Below are 17,608 nucleotides of genomic sequence, written 5' to 3'. Positions count from 1 at the left end.
ATTGGTTCTCTCTCAAACCCAAGTTTGGGAGGTTCAGGTTTGGATCTCTTACTTTGCTGAAACACAAATGTAAGCATAGACAGAGCAAAATATTTACTAATTAAATTTAAAAATTTTGAGAAGAGGTAAAATTACATTTTATGTATCCATATTGTACGTGTTTAAATATCTTACGTATCTCTTTCAGCATATTTCACATAATTTCTTTGCCCTCTTAGTTTTAAAGTAAATCTGGGACCAATTAAAATCCGAAAGTAAGCCTGGACCAAGTTGTGCAGCTCAATGATAAGACTGTTCATTTTTGTTCATTGATTTAGTGGATGCTTTTTGAGAGCTGTGTATGTACCAGGTGCTGTTCTGAACGTAATAGGGAACAAAACAAAACCCCTTCCTTCATGGGGTTGACGAAGGGGAAGCATAAATAACTTACGGTGGGAAAATAAATAGCTTGAAGTCAGACAGTGTGATAATGAGAGTAAATAACTTGACGTCAGGCAGTGTAATGAGCGCGGGCCGCAGGAGGGGTTGTGGGTGAAGGGGCAGAGTGTGACGCTAGGCGCTGGGTGATCTCGGACAGTGTGGTCCTGGAGGCCGTCTGAGGAGGCGGCACCGGCACAGAGGCCCGAGTGGAATGTGAGAGGCAGCCAGGCGAACGCTAGGCAGGGGGCCGGCCGAGGGGCCCGCTGGTGGAGGCTCCCGGGGGGGTGGGTGGGCACCTCCCTGAGTGTGCACTTAGACAGCTCTCTATAAATCCCGGTCGGTGAAGGATGCTGTTGTAAGTTGGCACTCGAGATGTTTACTAACGTCAGCGTGCCAATACGGAGTCATACCCGGTGGGAACATAGCCTGAAGAAATGGCTCTCTTTTGGAGTGAGTGAATAGATTCAATTTTTGCCATATGGATCGAATGACTAGTTATCATGGGCTCTTATGCTTACTTTAAGACCGTGTTTGAGTCTGGCGCTGTCCGTTAGAATTGGGGAGCCTCGTCGCAAGGTTTTGACAGGCAAGAATTTTTACCTTCTGCCCCCCCACTACTACTCCTTCTTTGTGCCTCCTGTCCTTCCTCTAGGAGCGTGATTTAGGTAGCTGACGCGGTTGAGTTAGAGACAGGCGTGAGGCTTAAGGACGGGTGAAAATGGGTGAGGGAGACCCAACAGACAGCACGGTCACGTGAACCGGCTGCTCTCGGCGCCCGGGCAGAGGGGAGCCGGCACAGCGTGCCCCAGCCCAGGCCTCGAGCCTTCTCCCGGAGCTGGCCGAGCGTGGAGCCTGGGCCTCCCTGACCCCGAGCCCGGCGGTCTCCCGTTGCCTCCCGACCTGCTCGTGACCCCCTGGGCGCGGGACGCCGGTGTGCCTCGTGGCCCGGGCGCGCTGCCTTGCGCCCGTCCTCAGTTGCCGCGTACCGGGCGGGCCGCGGGCCGTCACTACCCGGTCCGCACGTCTCTAGACCGGCTCCGTGCCAACGCTGAGGGGGCGGACCGGTGGTGAGGGGGCGACCGGTTGTTTAGCTGCCCGTGGGTACCCGGGGTCCCGCAGCCCCGAGCGAGAACCTCGGCGAGGTGAAGTAACGTGCCGTCAGCGCCTTTCATGATGTGTGTCTGTTTAGATGGTGCCAACTGGCTGACTTTTTTCTGCCAGCCGGTGAAGAGCTGGAACGGACTGATCCTCCGAAAGCCCATAGACATGGAGAAGCGGGAGTTGATACAGAGGCAGGAAGCCACCCTGTTGGACCTGCGCAGTTACCTGTTCTCTCGCCAGTGCACCCTGCTCCTCTTCCTGCAGAGGCCGTGGGAGGTGGCCCAGCGCGCCCTGGAGCTGCTGCACGGCTGCGTGCAGGAGCTGAAGCTCCTGGAGGTGAGTCCCCCGTGCCCCGTTTCCCCGCTGCTCCGTTGTTCAGACGCGGAACTCCGAGCCCCGACACCAGGCGTCGGACCGTCGGTGCCTGACGGAAGAGTTCTCTTTGTTTCTGAACGTTCTTAATTTGTAGCGAACCGTTTGGTCCCCTTTACGTGGATTAACCGCTCAAAAGTGTCATCTCCGCTCTCAACGCGGTGGAGTTCGTGTGGCCCGAAGCAAGGTGTTTCTTCATACAAGCTTTTCAGGTGCCTTTGGCTTATTCTGGGGGTCAGGGCCGGGGGGCGGAGGGGGCGGGCTGGTCTTCCCTGAGAAGGAGAGCTCACCGGGCGGGCACGCAGCGTTAGGTTTTGTAGGTGGACCTTCGTCTTACTGCAGAACCGCCTTTTTGTCTTGCTCGTGAACACACGGGTAGCACCGTGAGGGACGCACACCGGCCGTGCCACGTGCGTTAGCAGCACGGAGTCTTGGCCGGGTACGTCGTGAGCGCGTGTGCGCACGTGCGGGTGAGTGGGGGAGACCAGGCAGTGAGGCTCGACGCTGTGCGTCGCTGGTGAGGCGTTTGCCTTGAAGGATGGCCTCCCTCCGGGCCCGCTGCGCTCGCCCACGGCCCCCGGCCCCCGGCCCCAGACACGTTGCAGTGAAGTAAAGGGAACTTTATTGACGGTCTCGTGGGGGGTGGGGGGGGTCCTCACCTTTTTTGTTTCTTTACCCGGAAAAAGGCACGCATGCACATATAGAATCTTGCACACAATTTCAGAGGATTCGTAGACACCCCCACCCCCCCCACCCCACCCCGTTCCCCGGTTAAGAACTAAGTGAGTGTTCGAACTGCATCTTACAAATGAGGAAAGTGGGCCTGGAAATGGTTAGACTTACCCAGTAACACAGCGAGTCTCAGCATCAGACCCTCCACGCCAGACTCGCGTTCTTTCTGTCACACCCCTGCCAGCGCGTCGAGGGCCGCAGTTGTAAGAGGTCCTGGCGTATAATTGTACTGCATGAGCCGAACCACGGTGGAGTGTCTTTCATTATACGGTGACTTGGATCCTGTGTATCCTAGAATGCTAAGTAATAGCCTTAACACTTAGTTTGAATAATCTTAATTTAAACAATCTTTTTTTTACCCAAATGAAATTATTTTAGTTGATTTCTAAAGGAGAAATGCTTAGCCTAGCTGAGCCACAAACTCAGGAACGTAAGAATTTGTATCAAATTATTTTTCTTGCCTAGATACCTAATCGAGCAAATGAGGGAAATAGCATTTTCCACCTTGAAATGATACTCTTTTGGCTTCGTCTAACCACGTAGACTTGGGTGATCTGCTTTGGCCTCTCCGATCTGACCGTGCAGACCAGGGGGCCGTGAGGTGACCGTTCATTAATTGGACAGGGCTGTCTGTGTTCGTGTGCCTAGATACTTCACCTGATTCCGAGATTTTGTCACCTTACGGATGGGGGGAAAGCAGGGTGTGTGGGAGAGGCCACGCAGTTCACGCTCAGTACCTTCAAAGCGATGACCCCAGGAGGGTTATTAGGAAGCACTGTCTACGGCACAGGGCACGGGTGGGAAACCGCGGAGGGTGGTGCAGCCAGTCTCTAGTGCTGGTCCCCCGCCTGTCACAAACCGAAGGATTTAAGAATCTGTCCGAGAGGCTTTCTCTCGCCTTAGGAAATTGACCGGTCCCGGCACGGCAGCCAGTCTGGGGGCGGAGGAGACACTGGGAGAGTGGTGAGGGCTGCTGGCCCTGCAGGGAGGGAGCGGGGCCCCTGCGGCCCCGTCCTTACGCCTTCTGGAAGCTGGAGGGCGGGAGAGCCTGCGGAAGCGTTAAGTACAGCTCCCCGGATCTGGGAGGCCTGCCCAGGGACACCAGCACAGGGTAGGCATGGGGGGACCGTTTCCTCAGATGCCGGCTCCCAGGTATCTGGATCGTGGATCCCGCCACGGATCCCTTCTTGTCCCGACGCACCAGACGGGGCCAGTGGGCTACACGGGGACGTGCGTGGTGGCCCGCTCTTCCGTGGCCCTGCCGCCCACCCCAGCTCGTCTCCCGAGCGCCGTGATACTTCTGGCCGTGGCAGGGGTACGCGGAAATGGGGCACCCTTCCGGCTGGAAAGAGGCGCGTGAGCAGCAGGTGGCATGGGCTGTGTCCGGAGCCGCTCCTGGCTCGGGGTCGGCAAGTCAGCCGGAAGCGGTAGGACTCTGCAGGCTCTCGTCCTCCCCGTGCAGGTGCCCCGAGGGCTCGGCACCTGCTCGGTGTCGTGTTGTGCACTTCACAGCCCTTGCGGTCACGTTTCCGCTCCCTTCTTTCCTGAGTGAAGTGGTCTTCATCGTCGACCGTTCCTCCGGGGGAGGCCCCCCCGCTTTCGGTCACGTTGACTGCATCGCACCTCTCCGGTTCTGCCGCGTCCTGCTTGCTGTGCGTGGACCACAGCTGGATTCGGGGCGGGGACACACACCCCACTGTCCGCGTTCCCTTTCTCCACGCCAGCGACCCACCTTCTCGTTCCCTCTTCTCCGCGTGCCGGGCCGTCCCTCGGCGTCCCCGCCGCACGAGGGCCACGGGCAGCAGCCGGGCCCCGGAAGTGTGGCCTGCCGGTTGAACCGCGCGGGGCCCAGAGCTGCCGACCTCCTTTGTCGACTCCGCTCGCCCCACGGCCGAGCCTGCGCGGTCCTCACGCGACACCCGCTCTCGCGTGGGGTCAGCCGTCCGCTTGTAGCTGTCCGCTGGGAGCTTCCCTCCGCCCCCTGTCCCGTCCCGGCAGTTTGGCCGTAATCTCGTCATCAGGTGTCCTTGTGAGGGTCGGCTTTGGGGAAGACAGTCTAGCACAGGCTGGGAGGGGGGGCTCCGGAGCCAGACTGTCTGTGCCTGGACCCCACCTGCCCCTCCCCGCCGGGGACCTTGACTCACTCACCCCTCAGGGCTCCCCTCTTCCGTCCGTGAGGTGGAGGCAGGCCCGTAGCCGCCATTCGGGTGGTGAGGCCTCAAGAGGCGGCGCGCATCCAGGGGGCAGAGCCGCAGCGCCTGCGTGTGGCCGCCCTTCGGACACGACTTGTCATCTCAGCCTCTCTGGAGGTTGGTTTTGGCCGAGGGAGAACACTGGTAGGTCCCGAGTAACAGTTTCTCCGTTGGCACTTACCGAGAAAAGTTTACTCTTAGGATTTCTTTTAAGTTTTTGTAGAGACTTTCAAAATCCCAAAGACCCCAAATCAGTTACGTTTTCTGTACATGTAATTCTACTCTAAAAAATAGACTCCGTTCCCGGCGTCTGGGATAGCTTTTTGGTGGGGTGTTTCTCGCATCCGTGTCAGTGGCCAGTGCGGAGCTGTGGCTCTGACCCCCGCCGGGGGGGCTTGCGACAGTGCCGTGTGCGGACGGAGAGGCCGGCGACCCGACCAGCTTGCAGGCTGGGCCCGTGCGCGGCTCTTTTGGGGTCAGGCCGCTTTTGTGAAGTCTGTTAAGCCTGAGTGTTACACAGCCTGTGTGTGCATTTCCAATTACGACATTTCTTTAGCAGAAGACACTGGTACGTTTGCCTTTGTGATTTGTAAAACGTGTCCTCGTAACAACCGCCTGGTTGATTTTAGCCATTGACGTAAAGTATCTTCTTTGAGAGTCGGAGGCCGTGCGGTGGCCAGATGCCGTGGGAGCAAGCCCCCACCTCTGTCATGGGGCCTGGCGTCCCACATCACGGGTGCCGGTGAAGAGCCTGGGCCAGCTCTCGTTCAAAATGCGTACGGCTGGGGATTGGGCCTGCCCTGTGAGCCCTGAGGGATCGAGAGGGAACATCCCTAAAGTATGCCGGTGCTGCGCGAGTTCAGATGACGCTTTCACAGGGTTTCTCTTTTTTTTGGACAACATTCAAAAAGATTTTCTCTCCGTTTACCAAAAGTTGAATATATTCTCTATGTAAATTTGGAAGGTAAAGATAAACATACAGAAGAAAATGTCACTGCGTGTCCTGACGGCAGGAGGTTTCCTTTCCGGTCTACGGCCTTTCTGTCTACAGAGAAATGGAGTTGTTTAATCAGTCCTATTTTGAACATTTGAATTGCTCAGAATTATTTGCAATTTGTGTCAGTGTGTATTCTCATCCATTTGTCTCTACATGATGTATTCATGCAAGTAGACTTGCCCTTTCAAGGACACGTGTTTTTAAAGCTTTTAGTGTGCATTGTAGAACTGCCTTCCAGAAAGATCCTCCCATTTTTCAGTTAACCGAACAGTTCCTATTTCCCTGCATTTTTGGTAAGAAAAAAGGTAATAACGTGCAGATATTTTAGTGTTTACCAAATTATGAGTGAGAATATAAGGAAGATATTTTCTAGAAGGCCGTTATACATTTGTTACAATGACTGCCCAAATGATTTTTTAAAAAACGTGTCCTCCATGGGGCGCCTGGATGGCTCAGTCGGTGAAGCGTCTGGTTTTGGCTCAAGTCGGGATCTCAGGGTACATAGGTTCGAGCCCTACGCAGGGCTCCATGCTGACAGCTCAGAGCCTGGAGCCTGCTTCGGATTCTGTGTCTTCCTCTCTCTCTGCCCTCCCCTGCTCACGCTTTTTCTCTCTGTCTCTCTCTCTCTTTCAAAAAATAAATGTTAAAAGAAAAGTTATGCATTAAAAAATAAAATAAATAAAAACGTGTCCCCCTCAGTACCGATTTGTCTTTTGTTGGGTTCGGTTCTGAGTATGTTCACAGGGTAGGCCAGGAAGGCTCGGGATCCCAGAAGAGTGACCTGGTCTAGAGACTGGCCGGAGCCATGCACAAGAGGCCAATCGTGGCCAGTCTGCCAGTTTGTGAGCGGGGGCCACGTGTGCTAGAAGCTTCCACATTAAACTGGATGGAACAGAAAAGGCGTGCCTTCCAGGCCGGCCCCTAGGATTGGTACCCCGAGGTTCGGGCTCAGCAGAGGCCAGAAGCAGAGGTGGAGCTGAGGGGTGTAGCTCCGGGTCGCTGGGCGTGTCCTGCTCCAGGCGCTCCGCGGGGCCCCTCCGTGGACAGGTGGAGTTGTTGCGTGACCGTGAGCCACGCGGACCTGAGCTGGCCGAGCAGCAGGAGCGGACGGGAGGACAGGTGAATGCCGGAGGTGTTGCCGAGGAAGAACCAGTGAGGGTTGGTGGCTCTCGGGAAAAGAGAAGAGGGGCTGCCAAGAGTCCTTCGGGAATCAGTCGATGGCTGCAGGGCACCAGGGTAAACGCGGGGTGGGGGGGTCGGGCGCGCAGATGAGGGAGAACTCGGGAGACCCGCGCCCGAGGGCACTGAGCCAGCCAGGTGAGCAGAGCATCAGAGATCGCTGTCGCCAGGCGGTCGGGGCGGGAGGAGTGTCGAGGCCGCAGAGGCCGCAGCTCTGCACGGCTGCTTCAGTTCAGTTCGGCAAACCGGACTGGCGCCTGCCGTGTGCTAGGGAAGATTTCTAGAGGTGGCCTTGTACGAGCTGGGTCGGAAAGGACTCTTCCGTTCAGCAGGCACTCCTTGAGCACCCGGGCTGTGCCGGGCACGCGTTGTTCTGGGCCCTGCATTTTCAGCAGAGAGCAAGATAGACCAAACCCCATCCCTGGGAGCCTGCTTTCAATAGAAGGAGTAGCCCGAGGGAGAATTTGCCAGGCGGATGTGGCCTGTGGCGGCAGATGCGAGCACGTGTGAGGCAGAGAAAGTTTTACTGAAGGGACTCGGACGCAGCTCAGTCTTGCTGGAACTTAAGGGACGAGGCAGGCCCTGTCGGGAAGGCTGCAGAGGTGCTAGAAGCTGGGTTTCGAGGAGATGATGGAAGTATTTGTAGGTCACCCTGAAGCCTGGGCTTTGTTCCACAGTCCGGTAAGGAGTCGCTGCGGAGCCATGGCAGGCGAGGGACCTGGCGGGGCAGAGGGCAGAGGGAGGCCAGCGATTAGATGGAGCAGGGAGGAGAGCCAGGGACTGAGGGCGTAATCCGGTGGGGAGGACAGGGTTCGGAACTAGAGCACTTGGGGCACATTTAAAAAAAAATTTTTTTTGAGTTTATTTTGAGAGAGAGAGCGAGCGAGCACATGAGCGGAAAAGGGGCAGAGAGAGAGAATCTCAAGCAGGCTCCGTGCTCTTAGCGCAGAGCCCGACACGGGGCTCCAACCCACGAACCGTGAGATCATGACCTGAGCCGAAATCAAGAATCGTTTAACTGACTGAGTCACCCAGGTGATCCCATCGGGGCACATTTTATTTGTTTATTTATGTTTATTTTTGAGAGAGAGAGAGAGACTGTGTGAGTGGAGGAGGGGCAGAGAGAGAGGGAGACACAGAATCCAAAGCAGGCTCCAGGCTCTGAGCTGTCAGTGTGGAGGCCTGCGTGGGGCTCAACTCAAGAACCGTGAGATCACGATCTAAGCCGAAGCCAGACGCTTCACCGACTGAGCCACCCAGGCGCCCCTGGGGTATATTTTAAATAAATGGATTCAAGAAAAGTTATTCTGTGTGTCTACTAAACACATGTGGAGATAAATCTTGATCTCATACCTCACACAAGGAATCCCAGGTGGAGTTTTGGTCTAAGCACGAAAGGTGAAACAGGGGAGCTTCTGGAAGATAGCATGGGAGAACGTCTCCATGGCCTGGAGGCCGGCAGGTATTTCTTACCCAGGACTGCAGAGTGACAGGCCGGACTACACGGAGATCACAACTTCTCTTCTACGTGCGTGTGAACGCCCAGCATCAAGCGAGTGAAGAGGCCGCGGAGTTGAACCCCACGGGTTATGCGGTCAGGACCGGCTCTGGCCCGGATGTAGAGCCCCTGCAAATCAGCGAAAAAAGACTGACAGATCAGTAGAAAAACAGGCCGAAGAAGATACCCAAATGGCCGAAAAGCATACGGAGAGGTACTTCATCTCCTTCATCACAGTGAAAGCAGACTGGTGGCAGAGAGATGCCCACACGTGGCCGGGTGGGACCCGGTGCCTCCCTGGGGAGAGCTGTGCTGTGCGGCAGTGCCCGCCGGGGCGAAACACACACGCACCCCGGGACCCAGCCGGCCGCCCCGGCGTCTGCACACACACGGACGCACGGACACACGGACGTGCGTGCCCCAGGAGATGAGCGCAGAAATGCTCGTGGCAGCGGGATTCGGAATTGCCGGAAACGAAGTCACCCGGATGTCCGTCACGTACAAGGGACACAGTCGTGGTCTGTGTGGGCAGTGACTAGCAGACAGCAGCGAAAACAGATGGACTTGGACATGGGAGCGAAACAAGTCACACGCGGAGGAATATGTACGTTTTAAATCCGTGTGTACAACGTTCAAATTAAGCAAAAGCAGTCTGTTGTGAAGCGTCTAACCAGGGATGGGTGTGCAAAGGGGATGGCATCCGGCGGGGCTGGAGGGGGGCTGGTGGTGGGGGGCACTGCGCGTGTGATTCTCCAGCAGGGGGTGGGCACGCTGGGGTGCTTAGGATGCTATGTTTTTAGTGTTTGGTCTTAGAAAAAATGTAAGTTTAACAAGAATAAAAAGAATGCCTTTAACTTGAGGCTTAGAAAATGGTAAAACAGCTCTTGGGTTAGCAATAACAGCGGTACAAGGAAAGGGGGGGCTTTAGGAAACTAAAGAAGAAACACCGGTATCCCCGATTTTCCCAAGTTTGCTTTACAAAGGGCTTCTCTTGGTACCTGTTCTCACTGACCAGGAGAAGTCTCGGAGAGGCTTCCTGCTTTTAGGGAAGAAAACCTGAGAAGCGTCCAGTCTGTTCTGCAGGGGCCGTAGCCGAGGCGGCGTGCACCTGCGCGGCCCCGGGACCTGCACGCAGCTCCGCAGCCTCCGGCCGCCTCAGCTCCGAGCCGTGTCCCTGAGCGCCGGGCTTGATCGCGACCGATTTTGTGCACGTTAGCGAAACGGGTCCCGGGGAGCAGAAGAGCCTAAGAGGTGGTTTTGGGGTCTGGAAACGCTCGGAAACTTTTCCACGTAAATTAGGGGTAACCGCGTGTTCACTTTATGCCGTTTAGGACTTGCCGAAGGCCTCATGGGAACGCTGTGCCTGCGGATAGTGGGTGACACCTGTATTAAGAAATCAGTTTTAAAAGTCTGTCGTTTACAAAAGAGGTTCTCCAGAAGGCCCAGAAGTCTGTGGACAGGTGGTCAGCATCCTTCTTGTTCCATCCTTGTCAAGAGCTGCTGAGCCCGCCGCCCGGTTCCAAGCGACACACAGAGCTGTGGCAGGCTCGCCTTCAGCAGAGGAGGGGCTCATCTTTGCTGGGTTTGGGTGGCGTGGGGTTGGGGGGCTGTGGGTCTCGGGGGGCTGTCGCCACCTGGGTGAGTCCTGTGGCACACTCGAGTGTTTGTTGACGCACGTGTGTCCCGCAGGGGCCGCCACACCCAGACCGGCCTGCAGAGGCGAGCGGGGTTGTTTGAGTGGGTTTAGAGCTGGATCTCGTGGAGAGGTGCTGCCGTGGCTGTAAACAAGCCCTCTTTCCCAGAGTTCGTGGGACTTTGCAACAATTCTCAAGCTGTACCACAGCGGACGGAAAGAACGTTTAGAAAAGACTGACGACACCAGACAAACATCGGAACTCACACGTGCTGATACAAGTGCAAATGTGTGCGGCCGCTTTGGAAAACTTTTTGTCACTGTCTGCTCAAGCTGCGACCCGCGCCTGTCCGCGGAGTCAGCAATCCCAGATTCCTAGGTACGTGCCAAGAAAAATGAGTCCCGCCGAAAGACAGTAGGAGCTTGTGAACTGGCAGGAGGGTCTGACCTTGGCTGACGTCCTGGCTTGGGCTCCCTGGAAATGGATGGAGCCGGTGCGGTTGTGTTCCAGACAGCCTGGCTTAGGACCGGGTCACCAGTCGCCTGGACCGGGAGGTGACAGACGTCTGGTGGGGAGCCCGTGTTCTCAGCCCCCCTTGACGGCGGCTCTCGTAACCGCCCCTTGCCGTACCCGTGCAGCTGTTACCAGAGACCGTGGCTCCCGTGGGCCGTGAGCATCCCGAGAGACCCAGTGTCGATCTCTCCTCCTTGCCCTGATGCCGCAGGGATCCCTGCAGGAGAGGGGCACCTAATGCTGCTCACCTCCTCCCGTGTGGATTGGTTCCGGGGGCTGGGGGTCTCCCGAGTCTGAGAAGGCTGCTCCCCTAGAGAGGCGGGCAGCACTACCAAGAGTTTTACCCATGGTAGCCGAACCCCGGAAACCACCCCAAGGCCTGCGGACGGGCGGATGGACGCATACGTTGTGGCGGATCCGTAGGAAGGCGTACGGCCCAGCGGTAGGAACAGGCCTCTGACAAGCCTGGCAAGGTGGGATTGCACTGTCCCGTCCGTTCCATGTGATTCCGCTCATGGGAAGGGCAGCAATCGGGCAGAAGTCGCCGGTGGCGACAGAGGACGGAAAGGGGTTCCTCTTGGGGTGGGTGCTGACCGGGAAGGGGGCCTCGAGGGGACCTTCTAAGGAAAACCAAGTGGTCAGTTCTCGATTTGAGTGCTGCTTATATTTGTACAACTTCACGGAGCTCTAAACTTAGGATTTGTATCCTTCACACATCTCCCCGTATGTGTTCGTAACTTAGTTTTTTAAAGCAATGAGGAAAGTATGGCTACGGTTATATTTTAAGCAAAGTTTGTTTCACGAGTGTTTCTGGAAGTCTTAGATGAGCCACTTCTGAAGTCCTGGCTGCCGGAGCCCGGCTCTGTCAGGCCCGGAGATGTGTTGAGAAGCATGCAGAGGGTCGCTGGTCCCTTTGGGGTGTTTAGTTGGGATTTGCTTGGGAGCCAAGACGGACGGACACACGTAAGAAGCAGGGCGAGAGGCCGGTGCACCTCGAAGCCCGAGATCAGGGGGCGCTGTGAGGTGCCGCGGGCCGTGCCGATTAACGCGCACGTGTCCCCCAGGAGGAGCTTCCACGGAAGAGGGCGTGTGCCGGGAAGTGCCAGGAGCTGCGGTCGCCTCTGCGAAGGGAGCCAGTGAGAGCGCTGAGGTTACCGAGCGGACCTGCGGGAGCCAGGGAGGGGCCGGCTGGGGGGCACCCGTTCCGGTCCCGGAACAAGCGCCGGGTCTGGGTAGTAGAGCGCCTCCCCTTGGTTCCTGTGCGGCACCTGCCGGCCGGGTCGCTCTGCTGGCTCTGGCCTCCGCCGCGGCGCAAGTCGGAGCTCCAGCAGCGGCCGATGGCTGCCACGAGTGCTGCTCTCTTTACCCCCAGAAAAGCTGCCGCTCACTGCCCCTGCTGCTTTCTCTTACACACTGCTTTCCAGAGGGCGGTGCTCGCTCCTTGCAGAAAAGAAAGATGCCAGGAACATACCTAGTCCACGGTCTTTCCATGAACTAAAACCTTCATATCGCAGCGTGTGCCTCTTTAGGGTCTGCACGTGCACACGGGTGCCCTCTGGGTGCCTCACTCTCAGGTTCTTGGCCACTTTCGCTCCTCCCAGCAAGTGCTCTGATCCCGGAAACCTGCCAGCCCACACCTGGCCCTTCTCAGTGTCCATTGCCCCATGGCCCCTCCTAGTGCTCCCCCTGCTCTCCTGCAGCCCTTCTCGGTGCTCCCCTGCCCACGTGTTCTCTCTCAGAGCTCCCCCCTGCACCCCTCACTGTGGTCCCTGCCATGGTCTCCCCGAGGGCTCCTCCCTGCAGCCCCTCCCGGTGCTCCCCCCACACGGCCCTGTCATTGCCCTCTTTAGCAGCCCCTCTCAGTGCTCCCCGCCATGGTCCCTTCAGGTGCTCCCCTCCCAAGGCTCTCTCCCTGTGCTCTTCCCTGCGGCAGCCGCCTGCTGTGACGACTGGGGTTTCCCTCTCCCTCTCTGGGTTCGTCCGAATCAGAAGCACGGTGTGCAGCCTTGATACGTGCCCTTTATTCTCGCGGGCAAGTAACCAGTGTGTGCCCGAGGAGAGGTGGCGTTCAGCAGAAGTTTCCACAGAACGGCTGCCTGTGGTCGCAGGGTCTTGGAAGGTGACAGTACCCGGGACGTGTGGCACCTAGTTCGCAGGAGGGCCCGCCGAGCCGAGTCAGCTGACTGAGAGCCCACCCCGGTTTGACTGGGGAGGGAGGGACGTGCCCCATCAGGCTCCCGGGCTGTGTCCTGCTGACAGTTCTTCTGCGCGTCCCTGCGTGTGGTCCGTTGTCTCTGCCAGGTTTTCTCCTCAGATATCTAAATGGTTCATCTCATTTTGCAGAGACGGGGCAATTTGGCTTTTACAGGACCATGAAACGGCACCCTGGTTCCTTCTAGTTGGTTCCAGGGCCTTTTATTTGTGCTCAGGGTGTGTTGAAGGAGGCTTTTTGTCAGCGTTAGCAGCTTCCCTCGTCACCTGGTGTAGAATTACCTCTGACGTTCCCATTTTTGAATAGTTCATATTAACACATCTCAGCAAACTGGGATACCAGATGTAAGATCCCTCATGACATTAGTGCCGCCAAGAAAACGGTCGGTCCTGTCAACTGTATGTGTTAGATGCCATCGATGGGAGACACATTCCTATTTCAGAGGTGCTTAAATGTGGGAAAAAGTGCATCTCAGAATTGGTTCTGTGCAGTTGATGGTTTTTTGTGTATGCGGTAATGTAATATTTATCTTACTGGTCCTTTAACGGAGAGGCTCAAATACACACAACAGTCGAGAGGATAATGTGATGAACTTCTGGGTGACCCGGCCCCAGCTGCAGCAGACGACCATTTTCTTGTTTCATCCGTGTCCCTGCCCACTTTCCTCTGCATTATTTTTAGGCAGATCTTAGACATCATGTTTTAATTGTGGGTAGTCGTTCACTGTGTATCTCGAGGCAGCAAGAGTTCTTTTTAACAAACATAATGACACCTGAGAAGATTACCACGTCGTATAATTCCCGAGTGTCACCTGACAGCTACTTGATGTTCGCATCTCACGTATGGAGCGTGATCTTTCTGAAATGGGGCCCGGTGCTCATCTGAGGTCCTGGCCTCTGCCCTTTGTCATGGGGCCTCTTCAGACTCAGAGTGAGTGTTGACAGTCACCCTTTTTGTGGGCTTCTTTTCTTAATGATCTTTCCAGAACATATTGAACGTTCTATCCCTGCCCGGTCTCTCCTGTCGTGGGAAATATAAAACCAAATACCGTGTTTGGACGTAGGTCACCCCTCCCCTCGCCGCAAGCGAGCCGATGGGATTATTGTTCCGTCCCTTCTCTCCCCTGATAGTTTTGCAGATGGCGGCCCGTTATTTGGGCCGCTGCTTGAAGGCGTGCACTAGGACGTGGGGGTTCCGGTGCCTTCCCTGGGCGCTGTCCTCACGGCCACACTTACACCCTCCAGGTCTCTGTCCCGCCTGGCGCTCTGGACTGCTGGGTGTTCCTGAGCTGTCTGGAGGTGCTGCAGAGGATAGAAGGTTGTTGTGACCGGGCACAGATAGACTCGAACATTGCCCACACTGTGGGCTTATGGAGCTATGCCACCGAGAAGGTAACTGCCAAAGGCAGATGTGGGCGTTGTTCGTGGGCTGTGCGCCTGGGGCGGACGGGCCGAGGCAGCTGTTTGGAGAAGCGTCCGCTGGGTCACTGCACGGGCCGTTCTGGTTCCTTCAGGGCGTGTCTGGTAGCAGGGATGCACCAGATGGCTCCCTGACTGCTGAAGATGTTCCACGCCAGGAATTGGGGGAGGGGGTACGAAGAAGCGTGAAGCCGGAAGTGTGTAGAAATGCAGGTGGCTTCTGCTTAAGTGACTGACGGTCACCGCGTGTGTGCAGAGGATGGCCTGCTGGCGTCAGGGTGGCCGGGCGCAGACTGGGCGGGAGGCCTTGGGAGGCTCAGGACGGTGTGGGTTGGTTAGTGGCGTAAGCTCAGAACTGCCAGCCTCGGAATCACTCGGAATTCTTGCACACGGGTGTGAATCCGAGATGGTCCCGGTAAGATACGTTTTTGTATGCAGATAAGAATTATTTGGATAGGAAGGCTAAATTTCTTCTAGGATTTAGTTGGATTTTAATTTGTATATTCAAATTCATAAATTCTCTGCTGATCACTTCTGTAAATAACTGAAAATGGTGGGTTTATCTCAACAGCTAAAGTCCTTGGGCTATCTGTGCGGACTTGTGTCGGAAAAAGGACCTAACTCAGAGGACCTCAACAGGATAGTTGATCTTCTGGCAGGTTTGGGAGCTGAGCGACCCGAAACAGGTACTTTTGGATGTGTGTCTGTGCACTGGCACAGTGGACAGTAACGAAGACGTCCCTTGCATCTTGCCACATTTATTCATATTCTAACAGTGTAATTGCTCCCATTTGGGAAGTTGTGCTCCTTGTTAGCTGACCAGATTAATACACAGAGTATTTTACCATTTAATAGTGTAAAGAAATGTTGGAGATAGCGTAAGAAATTGGAAGGATTTTAAAAAACGTTTCTGAGTCTCTCACAGGCTCGAATGAGCGGATCGTGACTTTTTACAGCCTGTGTAGAGTCAAAATGCACCAGTCTCCCTCTGAATTAACAGGGGACCTAGTTTCCTAACGGTATGGCCAGAGAAATCCTTTTACTCAGTAAACTACTCCTAGGTCATGAGGCCCTTTGAAAGGAGCCTTCCCGATTCTTGGAGGTGTGAACTGAGACGGAAGAGTGTGACTTAGCCGAAGCCTTGCTGAGGTCTGGCCCGCGGGCACACCGAAAGTACCCGGCGGGCCGTGCGGTGTTCACATTCCGTGGTGACCACTCGGGCGAGACCACTTCCGATCGTTGTGGAAGCGATGTGATTAAAAACTCTGGTCTCAGTCAGGAATGAAACAGCACGTGAAGGGTTTCAGACTATTTCGTGACTGTATTGCTTGGACGAGCACGGAAGTAGGGATGGAGTTCTGGGGGGCACGGCTGTTTGTGGGTCCCCAGGCAGCAGGTGCAGGTGAGTGCCTGTCCCCGTGGCACTTGAGGGTGATTGTAGACTCATGACGGGTCTGAGGAGGTGCGTAGAAACGCAAGCGGCTTCTGCGTAAGTGACTGACGGTCACCCCGTGTGTGCAGAGGATGGCCTGCTGGGGTCAGGGTGGCCGGGCGCAGACTGGGCGGGAGGCCTTGAGCGCTCGGGACAATGCGGGTTGGTTAGTTAGAACTGCCAGGCTCAGAATCACTCAGAATTCTTACACACAGGTATGGATGAATAAGGATGGAAAAGGACTGAGGGTAAATAAGGACTCTCGTTTCTTTTTAAGCCAACACAGCTCAGAGTCCTTATAAGAAGCTCAAGGAAGCATTATCATCAGTAGAAGCTTTTGAAAAACACTACTTAGTAAGTATTACAAGTGATACCTGTCTACCCACGGCCCAAGGCTGTCTCCAGAAGGCTCTGTTGACCGTGGGGCTGAGAATGGGATAGTGTTCGGGACCTCCTCCTTGTGGGCCTTTTCCACTTCTTGGTGGGTGCCTAGGGAACTACGGGTGACACCCAGGATAGTTGCTGTTCGTTAAATGTGCATCGGTATCCCTGGTGCCATAATTAGGCATAAAAGCATCTTTGGATGTTTATAATTTTGTTCAGAGTGATACTGCGCGTTCAATGCAATAGAAATTGTAAGAAAGGCCAATGAATGGTTTTGTGCATACCAGAAAATACGGTAGACTTGAACAAACCTATTGTGCTTCATTTTAAAAGATTTCGACTTAGAGAGACCGTAGGAAGCGCAGTGTAGGTAGGAACTCGGTGGGCCAGCCGGACTCCTGACTTGCAGGTAACGTGGGAGCATTTGATAGAGGGTTTTTGTCCCTATTGTCCAGAAAGTGAGAAAAATACTAAAAATGTTACCCCATATGGAAAGTACTTTGAGAAGTTAAATACTCTATGCCTGCTGAGTTCCTATTTCTTTTATCATTAGGCTTCATAATTTATGTACAAGTTAATGACTTTGCATAAATCACACATTACGTAAAAACTCAGCACAAAAATAGACATAAACAATGATGTTGTTAACAACGAAGTCTTTCGCTTCAGTGCTGGGTAGATACGTGTGGGGTTGCCTGGTGATCAACTACGGGCTCACGCGGATTTCCGCTTTCCCGCAGGATCTGTCCCACGCGGCCATCGAAATGCACACGAGCATCGGAAGGCTCCGGTCTGCTAAGTTTGTTGGGAAGGACCTGGCAGAGTTTTACATGTAATTGAATTTGAAATTTTCTTTGAGTTTCAGACGTTTCAGACATGTACTAAGAATGTCAGGTATGGGGTTAATACGAAGTGTACATAAATGTGTAGAATGAAAAATGTAGAATATGTCAGCCAATCGTTATCAGGTGTTTTTTTCTATTTCTTCTAAAAACCAAATGGAGAGATTTCTCAGCTTGTTACTCTTAATATCTGTGTTTCTTTGTGATCGCTCTGCGATCTTTGTGTTTCTTTAGTTAAATTAGCGTAACGTAACTATATACGCAGGTGGTATACATAACATCTACGGTATGTAATAATTTTACTTAAGGAAAGAATTATGAGGAAATGGTTACAAATCTGTATCCAGTGGCATAAACTGGGATACCGATTCGTAAGTATTTTGTTATATAGCATTTTCCCTAGTTACATCAGTTGTCTTCTGGAAGATGGAAAGCCTCGAGGTCAGTGATGTCAACGTCCAGGAGAGTGGGGTGCTCGTGGCGGGTTGAGGGGCGGTGTGCCTGGTGCAGACCAGCGCCAGCTTTGGAGTCGAAAAGACTCCGCGTATTTCTCACATGGCTGATGAAATCGGCCCATCGAGGAGCTGGCGGTGTGCTCGCTATTTCAGAGCCCTGGAAAGGGATGTAAATCATAAGGGAAAAGATGGTTACGTTTGCTTAAATGTGTGTTTGAGACGCTATC

At 54.8% G+C, this 17,608-nt stretch overlaps 1 protein-coding gene across 2 annotated transcripts in view; it reads left to right on the top strand.

The window, feature by feature from the left end:
• TRAPPC10 (trafficking protein particle complex subunit 10) overlaps positions 1-17,608 on the top strand; it is an 86,252-nt gene that overhangs the window by 40,920 nt on the left and 27,724 nt on the right. For both annotated transcript variants that reach the window (XM_042998840.1, XM_042998839.1), the window contains exons 7-11: positions 1,610-1,857; positions 14,095-14,241; positions 14,840-14,954; positions 15,978-16,054; positions 16,825-16,916. In XM_042998840.1, the coding sequence (XP_042854774.1) occupies positions 1,610-1,857; positions 14,095-14,241; positions 14,840-14,954; positions 15,978-16,054; positions 16,825-16,916 (679 nt within the window). The remainder of the gene's footprint in view (positions 1-1,609; positions 1,858-14,094; positions 14,242-14,839; positions 14,955-15,977; positions 16,055-16,824; positions 16,917-17,608) is intronic.

Source organism: Panthera tigris, chromosome C2, assembly GCF_018350195.1.
Source record: "Panthera tigris isolate Pti1 chromosome C2, P.tigris_Pti1_mat1.1, whole genome shotgun sequence".
In the NCBI taxonomy this organism is placed as follows: Eukaryota; Metazoa; Chordata; class Mammalia; order Carnivora; family Felidae; genus Panthera; species Panthera tigris.
Note: the sequence above shows the minus strand (reverse complement) of the source record. Positions and strands in the feature narration are given on the sequence as shown.